The 23,720-nt window shown below is 47.3% G+C and overlaps 1 protein-coding gene across 1 annotated transcript in view; it reads left to right on the top strand.

The window, feature by feature from the left end:
* ZNF366 (zinc finger protein 366) overlaps nucleotides 1-23,130 on the top strand; it is a 69,446-nt gene extending 46,316 nt beyond the window's left edge. The window contains exons 3-6 of the mRNA XM_053589001.1: nucleotides 1,628-2,982; nucleotides 6,222-6,413; nucleotides 15,735-15,909; nucleotides 18,964-23,130. Coding sequence (XP_053444976.1) covers nucleotides 1,628-2,982; nucleotides 6,222-6,413; nucleotides 15,735-15,909; nucleotides 18,964-19,502 — 2,261 coding nt within the window. The 3' untranslated portion in view covers nucleotides 19,503-23,130. The remainder of the gene's footprint in view (nucleotides 1-1,627; nucleotides 2,983-6,221; nucleotides 6,414-15,734; nucleotides 15,910-18,963) is intronic.
* Nucleotides 23,131-23,720: the final 590 nt, after the last annotated feature.

A 23,720-nucleotide genomic window follows, 5' to 3' on the forward strand; every position in this document is an offset into this window, starting at 1 on the left:
GCAAGCTGGGCCTCCCATCTGCTGGATCGTGAGCTCTGGCTCTTAATTTCTAAGCCCCAAACCCGTGGTAAGAAGACAAGCTGGAGCTGTCTTCCTACTCACATGAACACAAAGCAAATACTAACAGACGTTATTTTTTAGTCTTCTGTCCATTTTCACATAATAATCTCTAAAAATGCCCAAATACTCATATAATAAGGATATATATTTTTCCCTCATTGAACAGTCTGTGTATGGACTTGGTAACTAAATTTCAAAAGGCTCATTTTTGTTTTAATTATACTGCAGTTCTCAAACCACTCCAAAAGACATGCACGCAAGTTTGGAATATCTGGATATTTGTAAAAACTGCATCTGCCTCACCAAGCACTGTAGAAAATGATTCTAAGCTGCTGGCCCTCCCACCCCGGGGCCCCTCACCCCACACTGGCTGGCTTGTAGCCATTCCCGGGGGCCCAAACGCTGAGTTTGATCAAGATCTGTGCCCACCTTGTCTCCTGTGGCTCTAGGTCAGTCTCTACACCTGACCAGGCCAACTGGTTCCATGGGAGACTCTGATGAGGAAAGGTAGTGATCCCATTCAAACTCAGAGCACTTGAGTAGAAATGTGGAATCAGCTACATGCTTCATTCTGTCAATATCTATGTGAGGAAGCTAGAAACAGGGTGAGAAGGCCTGGGTAATGAAACATGGCCCCTCTTTCAGACTCCAGCCCTGCTGGCTCATTCAGACATGCCCAATGAGGTTACCAGGGTGCAGTAACTGGCTCAGTGGGGTATATCTCAGCCACCAGAGAGGTCACCTAGGCTACCCTTTACTGTGACACCTGGGGAAAGCGAGCTCAGGTGCAGCGTTAGAATCTTAGAATTTTTTTATCTGAAGTTGCTTCAGGTTGAAGATTAGGATGCATACATTGCCAAGATGACTTTTTAATACTGGATTGCCCAAAATGCTGTTCTTAATCACATTGATCTCATTCACTCAATAAACCTCAGCAGCACGTGAGACTCAGAGAGGATCCTCAGGAAATATTAGAGCTGAGTTGAACATTAACACTCCTTCTCCTGTGCGGCCTTGAATAGCCTTATCCTCCAGCAGCAAAGGTACAGCAGTGAAAATGGTTTTCCTTACCGAAGAAATGACCAAAAAGACGCATTTAAATCACCATGAGCAGATAGAATTACACCTCAGACAGAAAGGCTGCCACAGAATGTGTCCAGCCCTGACTCCTCCACTGAGTGGCTTGTGACTTCAGCATGTCACTTCCCCTCTCTCCGCCTTGGTGCCCTCCTCTTCCAGGGGACACTATCAGAAAAGCTCTCAGGTTTCTTCCCAAACAAGTCCACTCCCACTCCCCTCCTACCCTGCGGTTTTGGAGCTGGGTTTGCACTGGAGTGCCGTTTGATTCTGTCCTCCAGTCCCATTCCAGAAGGCCAGGGCTTTCCCTTAGTAACTGGGTTTACAAGGAGAAAGAGAAATGATCTTTTGAACAGCCCTGGAATAAATAAGTATCAACATCAAACAAGTACTACTCGTCATATATTAATACTGATACGTTAGCCAAAACCCTTAATGGTAAAGAGCATTGAAAATAAACAATACACAATAAGTTTCTTTCTCTTTAAAGGAAAATCGCCCAGGATGCAGAAGGAGATGAAGGTGATCAAAGATGAGGATGGGCGTTTCAGCCTGGGCATGAAGAGGATCCCCGCCCTTCCCCACTACCTGCAGCCAGGGGCTTCCCGAGGGAAGGCGCCCCCCAGGCACCCCTTCCCCGAGGCCCTCCGGGGACCCTTCTCCCAGTTCCGGTACGAACCTCCCCCGGGAGATCTAGACGGATTCCCTGGGGTCTTCGAAGGAGGGGGGTCTCGGAAACGGAAAAGCATGCCCACGAAGGTGCCCTACAGCCACCCTGCAGAGGAAGCCACCATGGGCCTCCACCCGGAGAGCAAAAGCCACGGCCTCCCCAGCCTGCCCCTGCTGTTCCCGCCGCCACCGCCGCCGCCACCGCGCCCCAAGTACGACTCGCAGATGATTGACCTGTGCCACGTGGGCTTCCAGTTCTGCCGCGGCCCGGAGCCCCCGGGGGCCAGGCCCGTCAAGCAGGAGCCGCTCAAGCCCAGCGCCCTGTGGCCGCAGCCCACCCCGCCTCCGTTCCTGCCCGCGCCCTTCCCCTGCTACCCCAAGGTCCACCCGGGCCTGGTGCTCCCCTTCTTCGTGCCCTCGGCCTCGCCCTTCCCCTTCAGCCGGCACGCCTTCCTGCCCAAGCAGCCGCCAGAGCCCCTGCTGCCCCGGAAGGCCGAGCCCCAGGAGAGCGCGGAGGCCACGCCGAAGGTGGAGAGGGTGGACGTGAACGTGCAGGTGGACGACAGCTACTACGTGGACGTGGGTGGCGCGCAGAAGCGCTGGCAGTGCCCCACCTGCGAGAAGTCGTACACCTCCAAGTACAACCTGGTGACCCACATCCTGGGCCACAGCGGCATCAAGCCGCACGCCTGCACCCGCTGCGGGAAGCTCTTCAAGCAGCTCAGCCATCTGCACACCCACATGCTGACCCACCAGGGCACGCGGCCGCACAAGTGCCAGGTATGCTACAAGGCCTTCACGCAGACCAGCCACCTGAAGCGTCACATGATGCAGCACAGCGAGGTGAAACCGCACAACTGCCGCGTGTGCGGCCGGGGCTTCGCCTACCCCAGCGAGCTCAAGGCCCACGAGGCCAAGCACGCCAGCGGGCGGGAGAACATCTGCGTGGAGTGCGGCCTCGACTTCCCCACCCTGGCCCAGCTGAAGAGGCACCTGACCACGCACCGCGGCCCCATCCAGTACAACTGCTCCGAGTGCGACAAGACCTTCCAGTACCCGAGCCAGCTGCAGAACCACATGATGAAGCACAAGGACATCCGGCCCTACATCTGCTCCGAGTGCGGCATGGAGTTCGTGCAGCCCCACCACCTCAAGCAGCACTCCCTCACCCACAAGGTACTGCGGGCCGCCGAGGAGCTGGAGCGGGCCCCGGGCCCAGGGACAGCCCTGCTCCCCACCTCTGACCCCGAGGAGCAGTCACCCCGGCCGCCCGGCTGCCCTGACCCCAGCCCGAGGTCCTTCCTCTCCTTTACGAGGGGATGATGAGTCCACAGACCATCCATCAGACCCTTTCCCCAACCGGCCTTCCAGAGTCTAAGGCAGCCTGGAGAAGACATCTGGGGAGGGGGCGAGGAAGGGTGAAGGAGCAGCTGCTTGCAGGGCTGTTGCTGCCCAGCCCCCAGGAATCTCTACAATGTTTCCAGAAACCTCAGCCAGGGCACTAGTAGGAGTGTGTTATCAGATCCTAGATCACCTCTGTCCCTGGGATGTACTAGTGAGAGCCTTCCTCTAGAAGGCTTCTTCTCTTGGTCTTTTGCTGTTGAAGCTGTGGCTACCTTTCTTTGGTTTGTATTCTCCCTCAGCTGTGAGACCTGCTTCATGGGCAGGGTCTCTAAGGGGAGCAGAGTTGGCAGAGTTTTGGAAGGCCTGCCTATCCCCAGGTTGAGGGCATCCCAGGTTGAGTTCAGTGTCCTGTGGTTTGTATTGTAGGAGGCAGGAGAAGGCATCCTTCTCTGTTTTTGGTGTGGTTTCATCTTCCCCATGCTCAGATCTTCTAGGAGAAATACAGGCCCAAGAGCCTGAGTTCAAACTTTTGCAACCAAAACCCTGACATGAAACAAGGTTGTAGTGGCGTACCTGAAATCTTAGTCTCAGCTAAACTGACTTGGGTCTGCTTTGAGTTTCCAAGATGAGAGTTGTGCCCCACTAACTCCTACCTTCACACCCTTGACCTCAAGTGACTTTCTTGGCAGGAGAGAATTTTAGCGAGCCAGAGTTTCTAAAACATTCTTTAATTCTGAAAAGTCAGAAGAGGACTTTGCCCAACCAAGATAATGGTTCTTCTCTGCCATAATGGGTTTCATTTGTTAGGTTAGGACAAAAGACGGAGCATTTTCTGCCTCTGCAGCAGAGATGAAATGTGTACCCTGCCCTAGGACAGGCTCCTGTAGGTACCATCCAGAGGGGTAGTGCTTGCTGAGGGCACGAACCATTAACAAAGGATCTAGAGTGCCTGAGATTCAGCCATAAAGAGGATCATTCGCTTATTTTACTAGCTATGTGGAAAAGGAATCAAAGGTGCATTTTAGAACATACAGAGATTCTGTGAGATAGTAGAAAATGAAGTCAATGGGCAGCGCCTGTGGCTCAGAGGAGTAGGGTGCTGGCCCCATATGCTGGAGGTGGCGGGTTCAAACCCAGCCCCGGCCAAAAACTGCAAAAAAAAAAGAAAGAAAATGAAGTCAAAATAGGAGAAACAGCCTGTTGTCTGAAATGAGTTTCATTCGAATTAAGAAACAAAAATGCATGTTAACTAGCGGTGTCATCCTGAAAAATAGTATTGAACGTCGTCTTTATGGCAGGTGTTTTATTTTTCATTTAATCTTCATTTGCTTCTTAAAATCTCTTAAGAGCTACTCCTGATTTGCAGATGAGAATACCGAGACATGGAGAGGTCAGTCAGGGGTCTCTGATACCAGTACCTGGGTCTTGAACACTCTACAATTGAAGTGTCCCTTTTTCCACCCCCACAGGCTCTCTGTAATTTCAGTGATACTATCAGAGAAACACAGCTTCCTTTGTTGCCCCAAAGTTGTATCCAAGCTCCTGTTCACTTGTATTCTAGGCCAGCCCACACGTGAATCCTACTTTGGGCAAGGAAGTCTCTTTAAAGAATACCCTGAACAGTGATAAGTAGAGACTTCTCCTTGGTTTTCAGGACACCTGGATCAAGGCCAAACCCAGAGGAAATCTTGAGAGAAGAAATTCTGAAACCCATTAAGAAAACCTATTTCATTAGTTTTACAATGTTAAACTGTTCAAATATGCACTGCATTTTAAAAATTCATCTTCTTGGGGTTAGGCATTAAATTTTAATTTTTGAAGGAGGTTGATTTCTAAATCTCTTTCTTAGCACAAATCCACACTTATCTGTAGTCATCTAGGCTAGAGAGTGTTTGGCCTGGAGAGAACCCCAAAGTCACCATGATCCACCACATCCATCTTGAAATGAAAAGCCTTCACCAGAAAAGGCCATGGGACTGATTTAGTAAATGGCAGGGCAGAGACCCCAGTCCACCCTTTAGTGCCATGGATCAGCAACTGAAGCGTGGTGCTTTCTTACCATGCTCCAAATTAAAGAAATGGACATACAGGCAGAGAGAATCAGAGTTGAGCTTGGAACCCTTCCCTCCTCACACACTATGGATACCAGGCAATATAGGCTTTATAAGGTATAGTTGTTCACTAAATAATTTAATCTTATAATAACCTTCATTTTAGTGCCTTGGTTGTTTTTCTCCCCCAAAGTCATTCTGGGTGAAGATCTGTTGCAAAGGCCTTTTCAGGAAAGTGGTGGTTAATCGGGGTTAGCAAATGCCCTGCTACTCAAGCTGAGTCCCGGAAGTATTCTCACTGATGCTTAAATATTCAAACACACCTCCACACGCGGCAAGGAAACTAGAAAACCCACCGTCCTGTTTTCTAATTCAGAAAGCTATCTCCTGCCAAATTTCTCTATAAGAAGTGGCTGGCTTAGTCAAAGCTCCATAACCATGTCACATACAGGTCAGAATGGCCTATGGGACCCCAAGGGACCAACTCAAGAGAGTGATTATCAAGTTACATCTTACTGAAGTGTGGATATGCGTTGTTCTTCTGGGATTTTCAAGCCCATTAATGAGAACTCAAGAGGACATTAGTTTTCATGAGATAAATGATAATATCAGTTTAGAAGATTTTATTTTTTCATTATGATGACAGCTGGATTACAGACTCATTTTGCATATCATTTTACAATGCTCTTACCAAAATCCTACTAATCCCTGAGAACTATTATCGCAGAATTAACCCCAATAGGCGTAGAAGCAAGAAAACCAATAGCTTTCTTTTCCTCTAGTGGTCTGGCTAGTTTATGGTTTTCAGATTAAAAACAGAAAAGATTATGTTATCAATAGTTTTCAAAAAATAGCAATTTAACTATTTAAAGTTAAATGCTAAAGCTTTTCCATTTGAAGCTCCCCATCTATCACCAAGCCTTCTGTGGATTTATGTGGCGTAGAGAAAAACGAATCCTGTAACCCCAGTGAAAGTATGTTTCCTGTCAGACCCCGTGTTTTGATTTGTGTCTCCTGCAGGGTGTGAAGGAGCACAAGTGTGGGATCTGCGGGCGGGAGTTCACCCTGCTGGCCAACATGAAGCGACACGTGCTGATCCACACCAACATCCGTGCCTACCAGTGTCACCTCTGCTACAAGAGCTTTGTGCAGAAACAGACCCTCAAGGCACACATGATCGTCCACTCGGATGTGAAGCCTTTCAAATGCAAGGTGGGCAGTGGCTGGGGGAGGACCCAGAGGGTTGTGCAAATGCCTGATAGGGGAGGATCCCCAGGGAACCTTCCACTCAGTTTCATCAGTGAGGGTTCCTGGGGCTCAGACTGGTTCCATGGCTGGCCCCAGGTCCCATCTACCAATTTGTCCCTCTGGCCACTGGACCCTGAGTACCCAGGGGTGGAGGCAGGCAGTAGGGGAAGGCCTAAGAGTGGAAAGACCTATTCGGAGATGAGGTTGTTAAAGGATAAAAGTGATGTGGAAATCTCTTGTTCTACAGAGGACAAACCAGGTGCAGCCCTCTTCCTCTTGCACATTAGTGAGTTAAACACAGAAAAGAGCTAGAGAAGCTCTGAACTTGGTGGCTCATGCCTGTAATCCAGCGCTCTGGGAGGCCAAGGCAGGTGGATTGCCCAGGAAAGTGGTGGTTAATCGGGGTTCAAGACCAGCCTGAGCCAGAGCAAGACCCTGCCTCTAAAAACAGCCAGGTGTTGTGGCGGACTCCTGTAGTGCCAGCTACTTGGAGGCAAGAGAATCACTTCAGCCCAAGAGTTTGAGGTTGCTGTGAGTGATGACACCACGGGAGTCTACCGAGGGCAACAGAATCAGATTCTGTCTAAAAATAAAAAAAAGAGCTTCCAGCATGGCCCTTTCTCTTCCCCCCTCCTTCCCTCCTGCCACTTGGGGGAACCATGGGTATATGTGAGGGCAGGCTGCCCAGAGAGGACGATAGACTTGAAGGCTCTCAGAAACACTTGCATGAGGCGGGAATAACACAGGCACAGTCATTTGAAATGTTTTTCATTTGTTCCTAAGTACCAAGTAGCACAGGATTGAGCGTCTTTGTTAAATTCCCTGTGTCAGACCAACTTGCTTGGGTTTCTGTTTCATCAGCTGAGAAAACATGAGCTGGAGATGTGCAAAGCCCCAGGCACCACCTGGGCGTTACTGAGCGTGTCTCAGAAATGCTTGGGCTTCCCAGAGCTGCCCCCCAGCCCAACATTGCTTCCCTTCTCCACTTCTAAAATGGGAAAGAATCTTGCTCATGATTGGGTTTTATTCAAGCAATATACTGGCAAGGGACGTCCTACTCATGGGGACGGCCCAGGGGGAAGGACAGGGAGAACACCGTTTAGAGAGCATTAGGACCCATCTGCTTGGACCGGAAGAGTTCCTTCTCTCTCACTGCATGTCTGACCGGGCCCAGAGGCTACTCTCTGTTGATCCATGTTCCTGAAGCTGAGGCCCCTGCTTCCAGGGGCTGGTCCTTCAGTAACCTCTGCAATGCGTCCCCACTGGAGGAATCCCCTGTGAAGCTGACTTCTTTCCTGTGTTGGCAGTTGTTGGATGGGGTGAGGGGTCAGCAAGCAGAGCTTCCCTAGACTTGCGTGGGCATTGTCCGGAGGAGAGACAGGGAGGCTTCCCCCTCCGGCCCTTTTCCTGACACCCACTTCTGTTTCCCCTCCTTTCCTTCAAGTTCCCAGTGGTTTGAAAGTCAATTTATGTCCATCTAAAGGGGGAGTAAGCTGCTGGATGCAGGATGGGCTGTGTAATTTTCAGGGCCCCTGAAAAATGGAAATGCAAGACCCCTTGTTATAACATGATTAGGAATTTCAAGATGATGAAAGTGGAGCATTAAACCAAACTCAGGGCCCTCTGGAAGGCAACCCTTGGCTGCGTACCCACACATCCAGCCCTGGCTAGACTTCCCAGACCACCAATTCTTTCTCTGGGCACTTCTTTGATTTCTTTCCCACTTCACTGAGTCCCCAGAGTGCTTCTCATTTAACAGACCTATTCCTCCCTGTAAAGTGTTTACTGTCCTCTACAGTGGAGGTGCAATCAGGTCTCTGTTATTCTTCAGTCCTTATGTCAAGTTTATTCTTGGGCTTTAAGCACAAAGTGTATTTTTTAATCTTATGGACTGGTGATGGAGTAAAGTTGTTAAAACATGAAAGGAGCCTTTAGCATGGTTTATAGTCACCTGTCCTATCCGGCCATCTCCACCTCCACTTCACCAATTCTGGTCCAGCGGTAACTGGTACAACCAGGCAGAAAATGCCCCTGAAGTGCAGGGATTTATCAGGGGCAGAGCTGGCGCAGGATGTTTGTGATTTGGGGCCCTAGAGGCAGTTCTGCTTCTCTACCTTTAGGGGGCCTGGAGGATTTCTTGGCCAGGTAGTATATGAGGTTCTAGATGGTCTCTGCTAGTACCAGGGCACAGAATACTGTGTGGTGTGATGCAGCCTGGGCACTAAGATGCAGTGAGCATCCTGAGTGATGCTCAGGCCTCCCTTCATGAACACCACACCCCACGCCTCCATCCTGATGCTGGGGCGCCAGACACGGTCCAAAGGTTGTCTGGGTCAGCTCTACGGTTCAGAAACTCCATTTCACCTATTCTTTGAGAGTCAGTTAGTTTCTGGAAGTCTGGTCCACACCATCAGAACTTATAAGAGAGTGGTTTATAGTAGTTTATAAAGCAGAATGCCAGTTTTGAAACAATGGACAGTTTATATGTTACAATGGGAGATGGGCCAGCACAGGAATTGGACTGGTCATTTTTGCAAAGGTCATTTCTTCCTAGCAGGCAAATCCTCTCAGGAGACCATACCATAGGTCAGGAGGCTTCCTAGAGAGTGTTATCTACCATCACACAAAAAGAATTGGATATGAAAGGGCATTCTTATCAGACTTAGCTGGCCCTTCTCTGTTCTTAGACATTTCTGAAACAAGAATAGGTGTCAAGCACCTTGACCCAGAGCCCTCTGTCTCCTAGAACGTGCCACAAGCATACTGCCAGGCTCTTCCTACTGCCTGTCCCTTTCTTCCTAAAAGTGTCATCCTGCTTGGTGTCCTCTTTGTACCGTCACCCTCCTTCATTTCAAAAGACTTTCAGAGCATGTCTGAGTTTGCAGATTATGTAACAAGGCTCTTTGTATTTGTAAATTAGCTCCAGATCCCACTGTGGGGTGGGCCATCTTGAGATGGATGCCTGTGGGCCTTGCTTCCCATCAAACCACTCTGAGTTCTTGGACATCTGGCCCCAGGGGCAGTTGCTGGGGCTATGGGATTCAGAAGATGGATGCAGGGCTGTGTGCTTTTTGCTGGGCAGTTCATAGCCATCTGAGATAAATGGCTTGCTGGCCACTCCATGATGTTAGAGAACTGGCCCAGATGGCTGAACTTGAGCTTTATAGGGGTAACAGGGAAAAGCTATTCACTTCCATGATTGAAATGGCTGAGCAGAAGAGGCAGGCCTCACTCCAGCCATACTCCAAGAGTTAACTCTATTTCCTTTACCCCCAAACGTGCAATAAGCAAGATTCTTTCAGTAACAGATTCTAATTTCTTGGGATTCTCACCATTAAAATTTCTTCCTAACATGAGTCCCTCCTCCTGCTGCAACATGAACTCCAGCCCTGTGCACGGCAGAAATAACTGTCCCTACCAAGCAGAAATGTTCACTCACTGTGGGATTAGGCGTTCACAATAGGGTGGAAAATTAGAGGAGAAGAAAGGTTTCCATTCCATATTTCTTTTTTTTCCCTCATTATAAAACAGTTACTGCCCTCCTGGGCTCTTTTACTATTGGCTCAAATTCTGGATTCATTGCTTCTTGGAGCCAGCAGGAATTTTTCCAGAGACCTGTGCCTGTAGACTTAAGCCACTTTTCAGAAATATGTGCTTTCCCAGATTCTGGGTAAGCACACATGGGTTGATTGGGATACTCTCCTTGTAGGGGCCACACTCCATAATAGCAAAGAACCAGCTTCCATCTTTGGGAAACCTGTCCAGGAAAAGCAGCCATCCAGAATTTCCGGGACAAATTCTCTTTTGAGATGGGTGAAGCCGGGAGCTGCCTGAGTTATGAATCACCAGGTCATCTGCAGCCTTGTCCGCAGCGGAGGGCTGAAGGCTGGAGAGCAGAGCTGTTAAAAGAAGGATGAGGTCTTGCTCCAAAGGTCTTCACCACTGCTGCCAAACTGGCTCAGTTTTCCCCCTCATGTTCTTTGATTCTCCAGGAGGGGAGAAACCAGATGGGGGACCTCGAGGGGCCCTATGCTGAGGGGTCAAGGTTTTCAGGCTGGCATTGAGGGGGTTAAGGCAGTGACCAGATAGCAGCCTTTTGGCAGCAAAGCCCTCCTTAGGAGAAGGAAGGATATAGCTTCATGAACTGCCTGCTTAACAATGCCTCACATGTCCCCAGGGGCCCGCCTGCAAATAGATTTCATCTTGCTTTCTCTTGTACTTCTCAAAGCTTCCTGTTTTCTCACGGTCCTTTTGGACAGTTTACAGTCCCTCTCTCTCCCTCCCTCCCTCTCTCTCCCTTTGAGGAAAGGAACACCCTTCTTATGAAAAGAGAGAGGGAGAAGAATGTGAGGGAAGGCAGCTGAGCAGGAGGGCACAGTGCGCTGACCTTTTCTCCCAGAGCAGGAAAGCGCAGGTTTCCTGGGGCATCTCGGTTTGCTCTAGGCTGCCTGGAGAGAGGCCGAGGCCGTGCGCTGCTCTGGCTTTGAGGCCTCTGGCCCCAGCCCAGTGGCTGCACTCTGCCATCCCCCTGGCTCTGGCCACAGCCCAACTCTCCTTGGCTGCTGGCTGTCAGCATAGTCACGGTGGCTGGTAGCAAATGCCAGGGGGCCCTCCCAGCCATGGACCAGGAAAGAAAAGGGCACCAGGAAGTCAGGATGAGGTGGCCTGGAGCAAACGGGACATCTGCCAGCTGTTCAAAGAGCAGAATGAGGACTGGAAGAGCCAGATAAGGGGCCCTCCCCAAACCTGCCATCTAGAATGAATCTTCCCCTTTTGCCCATGTTACCTGGTGCCGGTGAGGCTCAGCTGCTTGCTTTGCTATTACACCTCAAGTGACCTGGCAGGTATTTACTCAGAGGACCCCTCACTGGTCCTTTAATATTCTCCTCATCGACAAAGATCTTCATGTTTCTGAAATGTCTGCTACGGACACGATAATGATTGTAATGAGAGCTACTCTTTATTGTGCTTTGATCATTTACCAAGCTCTTTACATGAATTATCTCGTTTGATCTTCACAACAACAATCCTAACAAACAATGATCGTCTTCTACAGTTTACACTAAAGAAAAGGGAGCAAATTCTCTGTCCTTACGTGTTCTTACCTCATCTTTCTGCTCCGACATCTCAGAGCCTAATGATCCATTTGACCCATCTTTAAAGGGCCGTGCAGAATATTTGTTTCAGTGTTTTATTCAGTTGTGAAAGCCACCTTCCTCTTAGAACGTTGGTGGCTGGAAAAGCTGGGATTTGATGTCAGAGCCGCACCAATGATGCTTGTTAGCACAGGTGAGAGTTCAAGCATGGGGCACACTGGTTGGGATGACACCTGTAAGACAGAATCGCAGTTCTCGCCATTGCAATGGCTTCCTGCACCAACACCCACTCGTGTTTTAATCTCTGCAGACCTTGGCAGGAGATGATTCAGCAAGTCCTGACGCAGAAGCTTTGGCTTACAGGGCTACAGCCCTCATCCCTCCAGCCTAACCCCTCTCCCCTCCTACAGTGATTCTGCTTGGACCTCCTATCTCAAATCCCACCAGGGTGCCGGCATCCATGGACCCCATCCCCTTTGGCCTCTTTTCACCAACAGTGTCTGAGTTCCACAGACGTGAAATCTCTGTATATGCTTATGTGTTGTCATGTGAGGACAATCTTCTGAGAAAGATGAAGAGGCCAAATGTCCTAAAGAAGGGACCAAAGGGCTTTGTGCAGGCTCAGAGACTGAGAGGAAGGAGCTGGTACCTACTATAAAAGGCATCTCAGGTCCAGAGTGAATTGGCTCTAACCTTCTCCCACTGAGGATTTTAGCTTGCAAATTAATCTCCATAGGAGTGGCGTGGGAAGGAAGAAACCTGCTTTTTAGAACTTTGCAAAGAGGTCACGATATTTTCCTGACTTGTTTATTGCCCCAGTCAAATACTTTGATACTCATTCTCATTAAGCACACTGTGGGTAGCCCTGTGCTTGATTCAGAGGTTGGCCATAAAGGAAAGGAAGGCACCCCTTGCATCAGGCTCAGTGTCCGTAGCTCAGTGAGTAGGGTGCCAGCCACATATACCGAGGGTGGCGGGTTTGAGCCCGTCCTGGGCCTGCTAAATAATAACAACTACAACCAAAAAATAGCCAGGTATTGTGGTGGGCACCTGTAGTCCCAGCTACTTGAGAGGCTGAGGCAAGAGAATAGCTTAAGCTCAAGAGTTTGAGGTTGCTGTGAGCTGTGATGCCACAGTACTCTACCGAGGGTGACATAGTGAGATTCTGTCTCAAAAAAAAAAAAAAAAAAGGAAAGAAAGAAAGAAAAGGAAGGCATCCCTTGTGTCAGAGACTACTTGTGATGCTGTTTCGAGCCCCAAACGCCATTATGGTGAACACATGCCTCTATGTGTGGAGTTCGGGGGTGGATGGGACCTGCATTGCACCCAAAGTCCCAAACAAGTGTGGCAGCAACAAACAGTTGATCCTTACCACAAAGGTTGTAATTACCTTGCCTATAGGGTAGGGTTGACTGAAGTGTCTGAAAATAGCTAATGAAGAGACTTTATCTTTATGTCAAAATAAAAACAAAGGGCACTCTCACATTCTTCAAGGTTAGGCTCAAATTCCATCTCTTTTATAAAACTCTTTCAGACCAATCCAGCTTTCTGATACCTCAGGAACCACAGATAATTACTGAAAGAGAAGTTCCTCCCATTATGAGAGCCAACTGCAGAAGGCACCCAAGACTTCCTTTCAATGACCTCTCTCTGGCCTATAGGACCATGAGACCCCATTCATGCCTGGCCTAGTGCAGTAGCCTAACCGATCTTCCAGCCTTCAGCTTCTCTGACCCTACATGCCTTGTGCTAACCATTCATGGCTTTTTCTTTCATCAGTTCTGCTGCTGCAATATCCCTTTCCTCACTCAGCAGATGCTTACTGAGGACCTATCATGTGTCGGTCAGGTTGATACTAGGCAGGGAATACTATAAAAAGGTCAGCAAAGCCTTCATGAATGTTTCAGCCTACTGGGCAAGAACATACCTGAAATAAACTATTGGTCAGACTCAGCAATTACACCAGAAACATCACTCGGAGTAATCAGGAACCATCCCACAAACCCAATGCAGTATACTTTTTCAAAAAATGATGCATGGATAGAAATACCTAATGTCTAATGTCTGGATTCAAAGCTTTCTTTTTTCCTTTGTCCTGAGGGAGAAGTGGGTAAACTAAATTAATAAACACCTCTACCATAACTTTTACACACGTGTAAAACTGAGCCACAGATTGATATAGCTTAATAAATTACCTCCATTGTGACTAAAAGAAAACAAGTATCTACGCCACATATTGCTCTAGAGGAAATCGGAGTTAGATCAACTCTCTCACCTTTTCCTCTCTTGGGTTGCCATTTTCAACAAATGTGGCACACAGGTATTCTAAATGTGAGCACCAGAACCCTATCCACTATGCCAAATTCCTTCTTACCAGTAAGGAAGCAAAAAAGGGAACAGTACTTAAAATCCCCGAAGATGAATCATTCAAAAATACAGAACTGACCATTCATTATCCATACGTGGATTTTCTGTGGCTAATGCATAATCCAGGCTGGTTTATTCTTATCACCCACGATTCTCTTAGGCTAATTTCCTGAATCATCATTTATTAGGTTGACCTGTTCTTCCGAGGCCAGTTCAATTCTCACCTCCCCAGCCACCTGAAGAAAATATTGCCTTCATTTATAAAAATTCAGTCCAAAGTTTCCAACATTGGTCCTGCTATCTCAGTGAGAAAGGAAAACTGGAGTAAGCTTCAGCGGACTCCACACCTCGAATCCTCTCCCCATGGCATATTGCTGTCCCAGCTCCACTGGCCTCTGGGAAGGGAAGAAGAATGCTCCTCAAATAACACTCCAAGCACAAACCCCAAATCCTTCTTCGTGTTCTTCCCAGCACAGCCAAGGAAGGGCTAGAGTTTCCAAATCACACTGTACTAAGGCTTGGGGACAACAAACCATCATCCAAGCAGCTGCTTAACGCTTTCCACATCTGCATCAGTGCCTGTGAAAAGAAGGTTCTGTTTTTCCAAAAGAACTTAGAGGACCCCTGTTGTGGTCCATCATGCCTTTGTACTTTGATGGAAATACAAATGATGAAAAAGAAAGAGATAACGAAAACATGTTTACTTTTTGTATACCTGAGTTAATACTCTCCCCAATTCAAATTTCTACCCAGAGAAAAGACACACTGTCTGTAGATGTCTTTTTGTTCTTGGTGACTTTGAAATCCATCCTAATAATTAGCAAATTTAAAAACTGGAAAAGCATTAGTTGATACAGTCTAACAGAAGAATTATATTGGGGGGAGACAGTGTGGTATGATGGTTGACCCATGGCCTCTGGTGTCCAGTGGCCTGAGCTCATTGTCCTAGGCTCAGACCTACTAGTTGTATACCTTGGCGAAGTGATCTAAGTCCTCAGCTTGGCCATCTGTGAAACAGGGATGATAAAAGCACCTGTGTCATTGGATTGGTATGAGCATTAAATAGGAGATTCCATGATAGACTCTGAATAATGCCTTCCATGTTCTAAATACTAAACATTGTATCCTCATTCCTAACGGCAGCATACTTTAACTACTACTTTTTAGATCAACTCTCCTCATTTTCCAAAGGTTTCATTCAAAAGAAGCTTTACAAACTTTGAGATGGTTATCTGGAGTTTAAAAAATCCCTGTACTCTGGGAACAAATCCTATGAATCCATCCCTACTTGTTCCACCTCTGAGGCTGGGAAGATCTTGCCCCTTCCTGACCTCCCTGGGAACATTTTTTTTTTTTAAGCAGTTTAAAATGCCAAAATGCCAAGGTCCAAACTAAATAAAAGTGGCATAGGCTGCAGCATTTTTCTTTTCTTTTCTTTCTTTTTTTTTTTTTTTCCTTCAGATACAGTCTCGCTCTGTTGCCCTGGGTAAAGTGCCATGGCATCATCATAGCTCACAGCAACCTCAATCTCTTGGGCTCAACTGATCCTCTTGCCTTAGCCTCCCAGGTAGCTGGGACTACAGGTGCTACACCACAACACCCAGCTAGTGTGTCTATTTTTAGTAGACATGGGGTGTCACTCTTGCTCAGGCTGGTCTCAAACTCCTGAGCTCAAGCAATCCACCCGCCTTGGCTTCCTAGAGCGCTAGGATTACAGGCATGAGCCACCACACCTGGCTGGTCTCACCACTCTGTCTTCCTGGGGCCTGGATGGGGGTTACCCTGGCAGAGTAACCTGTCTTCTCATCACTGTCTTCGACAGCTCTGTGGGAAGGAATTTAACCGGATGCACAACCTGATGGGCCACATGCACCTGCACTCAGACAGCAAGCCCTTCAAGTGCCTCTACTGCCCAAGCAAATTCACCCTGAAGGGGAACCTGACACGCCACATGAAGGTCAAGCACGGCGTCATGGAACGGGGCCTTCATTCTCAAGGTAATCACTCTGCCAAAACGAACTGCTCCTCATCAGTCTGGTGGGTAACCAGCGGGACCTGAATTTGTTTTTATGGGTCATCACTTTGAGGGAGAGGTTAGTCTTATCAAAAAGGGGAGCAAAATTTTCAAGACCATAGCAGAATACCAGGAAGAGATTTATAATGCTAATATCTGAAGGAAGGAAGTAAAAGTGAATTAGAGGAGGTTGGAATGCAACGTTCATGTCAGTCGGTACCATTATTGTTCCTTTGTTCCAGACACTGCCCCAGATGCCTTGTTTCCCTTAATCTTCATGACTGGTGGGGGTGGGGGGGTTCTGTTATCTCTGTTTTACAGATTAATTTTCCCAAAGTTGCTCAACTTAAAAGTGGCAGGGTCGGGATTTGAATCCAGACCTTTCTGAACAGGCATGTGATTTTTTTCTTTCCCTTTTAGAAGCCAGGTCTGTAAGCTCTGCTATTGGCAGAAGTGTGTTGTAGCCAATGAGGTCTCCCCTACCCATCCACGCCCAGACACACTCAAGGATAATTGTAGCCAATGAGGTCTCCCCTACCCATTCATGCCCAGACACACTCTAGGATAATTTTCCTGCTATGGCAGGGAGGGCTGACGTAAGCAGAGCAAGGGCTTACGTCTCCCAACTAAGTCCCAACTGAACCAGTGAAAAGGTCTCACCCCTTTTTCCTTCTCAGTCCAGGGCCCTTAGTAGTGGAGAGAGTTTGTTCCAGATCTCCTGGACTCAGTGGGCTGCTTCTTAGTTGCCTCACCAACCAGTCCAGCAATAAACAGGCAGTAGACGAGCCTCTGTCCCACACAGTGAGCCACACGCAGTGGCAGATATGAGGGGAATGAGATGACCTTTCTCCCTAGGCCAGTGTTTTTCAACCTTTTTTATCTCACAGCACACTTGAGCCCATAGCTAAACTTCAATGGCATGCTTAAATTATGTTGATCAAAAAAAGAGTAAAAAAAAAATACTGTGCTTTCAACTTCTTTCAAAAATAATTTAATGAATAATCTTTAAAAAATTTCGCGCCACACTTAAGATCCTCTCAAGGCACACCTGTTGAAAATCACTGCTCCAGGAGGTCTGCTGGGGAAGAGAGAAAACAGTTTTACATGTAATTTACAAAATCTTATGAACTGCTTTTGATCACTAGGAGGATCAAATCACAGGGTGAAATGCCTGAGGGACAATTTTTGCTCATCTGGGAAAGAGACTGTGTCATTCTCATTTCATGTAAGAGGAGACCAAGGCCTAGAGGTGTCACATAAACTGCTTGTGGTTAGATGGCAAGTCTGAAGGCAGAACTGGGACTCCAACTCAAGAATTTCTAAACTGAACTAGTGTTCCCTACCCTAGGCGACAATGTGGGGTGCTATGTTTGCGTTTGCTACTTCTTGCCCATCTTATAGAAGGGGGTAGTCAAATGGGCACACATGTTCAGAATTCAAGTTCACAGACACACACACAGAATGAAACAAAATAGTTGTAGCTTTCAAGTTTTCCCAGCACTCACTGAGTTTATGGTGACTCCTGGATCATCACAAAACAAGGGCTGGAGTTTATGCAAAAGCCCTGAAACAAATCCTGAGAATGTTTTTCTCTTGAATTGTATTCACTGACTCTCTAGTTGCCTGAGCCACTTCCCAAGCAAGGCCTGGATTTTTTCCAGAAGAGGCGAAGTGTGCTCAATCCTCAGGACAGGAGACAGACAAGGCCATGAGGAGAAAATGCTCCCTCTGGAAGCCTGACCTGGCCACTGGGCTGTGCCCCATGCTGACCCTCAAATCCTAAAAGGCACCAAATGGCTCTGTCGTTCTGGAAAGATAAAAAGCATCATATTTCGGAGAGTTGCTTTAAAATTTTTGAATAGACTTTCAACAATTTTGATGTTCTCATCTACCATTTTTTTCACTCTAGTTTTCAAAATGACTCAAAAATCTTTAAAAGGTCCTCCCTCTTCCCGGACAAGATTAAAGATATAAACAGCTTTGTTGCCTGACAATAACACAAAGTCTGTAAAGTTAGGCAACAGCTCCTCTATGTTTCCTTTTTACACTCTCACCCTAGAAGCTTTGTCAGGCTACACCCGGGGACCCCTCCCCTCTGATGTTTCCTTCGGCATCCTGACTGTTGCTCAGGGCCTTAAAGACCTGATCCAGTGAAACACTACCATGCAGCAAAGCCCATACCTACAGGTCCTCACACTGAAACTAACAGTGAGCCCCCCCAAATCACTGAGAGCAGGGCCTTTGTGAGTGCCTCTGAGAACCTCTCTCTGCCCACTCTGCTCTGTCTGCACAGGGACCACAGTCATGGGCCGCCTCCACAGCCCCAGACGGAATCTCTTTTATTTATTCAAGATGAAAATACCTTTATGATTGCTTTACCTTTTTCTTATGGTAAAATATATCCTCACTATGAGAAATAAAATAAGAAACACATTAGAAGTTAGAAGACAATTTTTATCAATTTTTCATCATGTCCTTCCAGACATGTTTTGATGGAATTAGCTAGCTAGACAGATAAAATCGGGTCTGCATTATACATTCACATTCACACACACACACACACACACACACACACACATGTTTTTTATCTAAATATATAGAGCCTACCTTTTTATAATCCTTAGTAGGTTTCTGCATCACTTACACATGGTTCATCCTATGGGTATATCATTATTTATTTAACAGAACCTCTATTGTTAAATACAAAACTAGTCTTCACAGTTTCACTATAATAAAGAAATGTGATGATAACCATCTTCACACTTAACGTTTTGTGCACCTGCCTGCCTATTTTTACAGTTTAAATTCTCAGTAATGTAATTGCTTTGAAGTCAAGGCTTATTTTTAAAGTTTTTGGTGTACGTTGCCAAATTCACCTGAAAGGGGTTACACCGATTCAGACGCTGTCTGTGACCAGCCTGCCGCGTCTGCACCCTTACTGGGAAGGCTGTTTTTGAAATGTGCAGTCAGAATACATACAGCGGCACTGGGTCTGCACTCATGGGGCGGCCCATAAATTCTCGCTCTGCTCCCCTAGGTTTGGGAAGGGGGCGCATCGCCCTGGCGCAGACAGCCGGCGTCCTGCGGAGTTTGGAGCAAGAGGAACCCTTCGACCTGTCCCAGAAGCGCGAGGCCAAGGAGACTGCTTTCCAGTCGGATGGGGAGAGCGCCCGAGGCAGCCCCTGTCCCGAGGAGGACGAGGAAGACAAAGGCTGTGAGGCGGAGCCCTACAGGCCCGGCCTGCGCCCCCAGAGCCAGCAGCTCTGCGCGCCCCAGGATCTGTCCATCAAGCCCGACCAGGGCCCCGAGGCGCAAGGGGAAGCGCGCCCCGTGGAGGAGGAGGAGGACGTGCCCCGAGAAGAGCGGGAGGAGAGGAGCGCTGGCGACTGCGGGGCGGAGGGCGGCCCGGAGAGAGATTGTGCCCGCAGGGACGAGAGTCTCAGCCTCAGGGCTCTTCAGAGCACCCGGCGGGGCCCTTCTTTTTCTGATTACTTATACTTCAAGCACAGAGATGGGAGTTTAAAAGAATTACTGGAGAGGAAAATGGAAAAACAAGCAGTGCTTTTAGGTATCTAAGTGGACAGCTTTAAGATTACATTCGGGGAAGTGGGCAGTTGGAATATAGCTTTCTGCGTGAACTGCCACTTGCTGGGGGCTGGCGGGCAGTGCCAGTCTTCACAAATGGTTCAGACCTAATGAGCGGGCACCATCCTAGGTAACGCAAAAGCTTCTCAGGTGGTTCTCCAGGACCCTGAGAGGGCTGCCACGGTGCAGGGGCTTCTGCAGCGATATTCTTTGTAGCATAAAGAGCTGCACATACGCCACATATCTCACTGTAAGCTGGTGCTGAGGTGCTTAGAAATTCTCTTATTTTTCCTTTGACTAATAGGCAATACCTGGTAAATTTCTAGTTACCAAAAACGGTGCTTGATGTGTTACCTTATTAACTATTTAGTTCAGTGAGTGAAAGTTATATTTTTCCAGATAGATGAACATATTAGTAGTTGTATATATAAAAAATAGCCTTTATTAAATAACCAAAAAGACAAGAAATGACCCAGGAGGATGAGCTATTAAAGGGGATGTTTTCAAGTTGTTGCCACAGATAGAAGATAAAATTTTAGGAGAAGGCGAGTAATTGTGACTCCTGGAAAACCAGCAATACTTAGATTCTGCTTGGGATGCTTGGAGTCTCTTGTTCTGCTTTTGCTGACTGCATGGGTCAGGGCGTTTGGAGCGTATTTTCAGATGACCTGAGACTGCTCAGGGATCCTGGGTCTCCAGACCACCCCGTGTCCCCAGTAGAGTTCCCTCATGCGAACCATCACCAGCTGCCTCTGAAGCTTCATGTTCCATGAGACAGCTGCAGGAAGTGTCGTCACCAGTGAGCAGGGCATCACTGCTCCGTGTTGGACCTCAGGGGGTGATCTTGAGGAATTCTTCTGAAATCTAAGCTCTGACTTATTGGGGGTATTAAAATAATCACCAGCTCATCACTAGTAAGGAAGCCTCTGAGCCGGCTGCATTCTCAGTACAGACTGTATGTTACAATCATCTGGGAAAGCCTTTTAAAAAATACCACACCCAAGGCTTCGCCCCCCAATCCCCGAATTAGAGTCTGATTTAATTGGTTTGGAGCGGAGCCCCAAGAGTTGCAGTTTCCAAATTGCCCCAGGTGATTCTTGTGTGCAGCCAAGACTGAGAAAGATTGGCTGTGCCAAAATAGCACTCACCAGGTCCTGGGGCTTCCAGGACTCTTCCCAGGGAATCTGTAAATATTTCTGCTCCTGGCTTCAGACTCATTAAGGAAAGAGCAGGAGACCACACAATCATACTGCTGACCCAGGCCTTCTGACCTGTTCCCAAGAGCCTCATGAGGGGGCGCGCACACATGATAGATGCACACTTTTTGTACTGGAAGATGATGCCTGTGATGTTTATGGTCACCTTGTATTTTGAAAAATGCACGGCTGGCCTATGATGACTATTACTTCCTCCGAGATGCTTGCACCATGATTCCAGGGAGTGACGACAGCTAAAAGGGTGTGCTGGGCCAATCCAGGAGGCCTTACTAGCACTGACACTGAGGAGAGTGACACTGGGAGGGTGTTGTGAATGTGATTGGCCATAAGAAGTGACCCTTTGGTACTATGCCTGGGTTTCTGTAAAAACTGCCTCTTGGTTGGTACTTGCAGCTCCTGTAGTAGAGCTAGGTATTGTTTGTTATTGTTTCTTTTCTCCCATTTTGCTTTTCTTTTCTCCCAGAAATGTCCCAGTACATTTCTCTAACACGTCCCTGTCGAGCTGCAGTGCCAGCCTTTTCCATGGGCTCAGGTGCTCCCCCATGGGCCTTATCATTACCACGTTCTTGTCAGTCCCTGACCCATTTTTCCTGCCACCTTGCCTCAAACCCCTTCCTTCAGCCTCACCACCATCAGCAGCTAAAGCTGCCACGTCCTGAGGTCAGCACACCTGTGAAGGGGGTGGAGTAGAGAAGATGTGGGTTTCTGTGGTTACAAGCACAACTTGGGGCCAAGAGTTCCAATTCCTCAGAAGGTCAAGTTCCCTTCCATTCGTGATTAACTTAGCTCATTGGTGCCTCTGCTGAAGTTGCCTAGGAGGCTGGCAGAGTGGTCTGCGAGGCCTCCAGCTCTCAGGATCCACTTACATCATACGGCAGCTGCATGCTGTGGGCCTACTGCGTGCTGGGCCTGACCACACGTGCTATAGATTGCCAGTTGGGACTGAGTGTGCCCAGCTGGAAGGGGAACCAGGAAAATCTAGAGTACCCTGTTTCCCCGAAAATAAGACTGTCTTATTTTAAGGTGTGCTCCCAAAGATGTGCTAGGTCTTATTTTCAGGGGACGTCTTATCTTTCCTGTAAGTAGGTCTTATTTTCGGAGGATGTCTTATTTTCGGGGAAACGGGGTAGCAGGCTCTAGTCCTTTCCAATCAAATCAAATCGCAGGAGAATTTATGAGGAACCAGTTAATGTTGAGATGAAGAGAGTGTGGTCTAGAATAGTGGCTTTTCAACTGTGTTCTGAAGAGCCAGAGGTCGACCGTAGGTCACTGAAGAACTGCTGGGGAGGAGAAACCCTTAGTGACCATGCTCGTTTCACTCAGAGTGGCTCAAGTTTCATCTGTTTGGAATGCTAGCATTCCAAATAAAAGTTTATTTGGCTGGGGGAAAAGGGTAGGGTCTAGGACCCGTAACAAAAATTCATTATAGAGTGCATTCCAAAGCCTGTTTTTTGTTTTTGACTCTGGGTATGAGAGACTTAATTAGCTCTAACATGATGGTTAATATAACACTGATCTTCTGAAAACCTAACCTAAAGTCTTGATTTTGTAGAGTGACCAACATCCTAGTTTTCCTGGGATAATCCTGGTTAAGACATCTTGTCCCAGGGGTCATTACTAATAATGTCACTTTTATTCTCAAAAGTATCCGAGGTTGGGTGAGAAATTATATGTACACCCCATGCATGAGCACAGAGCTGAGGAAGGCATTGGCCAGCCTTGCCCAACAAACGGATTAACCTGAAGGAGAGCCATGGGGCCATCTCAGAAAACCAAGCACACCAAGGCTAGGACTGCACGACACTGATCACACTATAACACTCTGAAAATAGGTCACTGTAATGCTTTCTAGGCTTTTGAACACTGTCACTTTAAACAACCAATGGACCAGCCAAGTGGCATATTTTTCTTTTATCCTATTTATTCACTCCTATGATTATCATTCTTGTTGCCTTTCAATTCCTCTCTTATTCTTTCTTTTTAAAAATTTGACTCTGCATTGGCCATAAGACTGAGGCTGACCTTTCACAAACCCCCAAGAGTAACCAGTGTATTTGTATATGAGTGGTTGCATGAGAAAGCTCAGTGTGCACATTGTATTTATTAAGCCCTGAAGGCATTTAATAAAATATTAACATTGTGTTTTGAATTATGATCTTTGTCTGATTTTCTGGAACAAAATGTAACAGAGCTAACATTGAAAATCCTTTGCGTATTTGGACAATGTTACAACAAATGTTAATTTTGTACAGAACTCTGGTTTGCTATTTAAAAACTAAAACTCCAAGTGTATAGCGCCCCATGTTGTGAATATTGCTTTCTGCTTCAATGGAAAAGCAGTTTACCTGAAAATAGCATTTAACCCCTATTTTGTTAATTTAGGCAAATAAAGACGTTGAAAAGTTGAGTCAATCATTTATAGATACCTGGATTTATGCAAGGAAGCGGCCATTGTCAGTATCTCACTCTGCCATGATTCCCAGTGGTCAGGGGTCCTCAGCCCCAAGGATACAAAGATGTTGGATTCTCCCTCCCTCAAAAGACTAATCAACTTCAGCCCATCTGTTCCTCTTTTCTATTTAGAAAAGTTGATTCTGGAAGAGTGTCATAGGCAAGTGGGAGGTGAGAGGCAGGATTATCTCATTCTGCCTTAAGTTCTTTGTAAAATAAATTTCAACCTAGGGACAATAGACTCTCAAGCAAGAGCATAGATTCTGGTCCATGCCTGCATGAGATGAGAGCCTTGCTCTCCCCCTTCTGATGTTTGGGACCTGAGAGCAGCTCATGAACTGCTTTGGGCCTCATGTCCTTATCTGTAAGAAGAGACTAGAAACTATGCCTGCCTAACTTGGTTGTTGGGTGGGTGAAATGATTTACTAGATGCAAAGCACTCAGAATGGGCCTGGCTCACAGTTTATGCTATGTAAGAATAAAGCATTATTATTATCAGCCACAAAAAACTCCGAAGGCTGTGTCAGCATGGGAGGTGGTC

The sequence above is a fragment of the Nycticebus coucang genome, chromosome 1 (assembly GCF_027406575.1).
Source record: "Nycticebus coucang isolate mNycCou1 chromosome 1, mNycCou1.pri, whole genome shotgun sequence".
Lineage (NCBI taxonomy): Eukaryota > Metazoa > Chordata > Mammalia > Primates > Lorisidae > Nycticebus > Nycticebus coucang.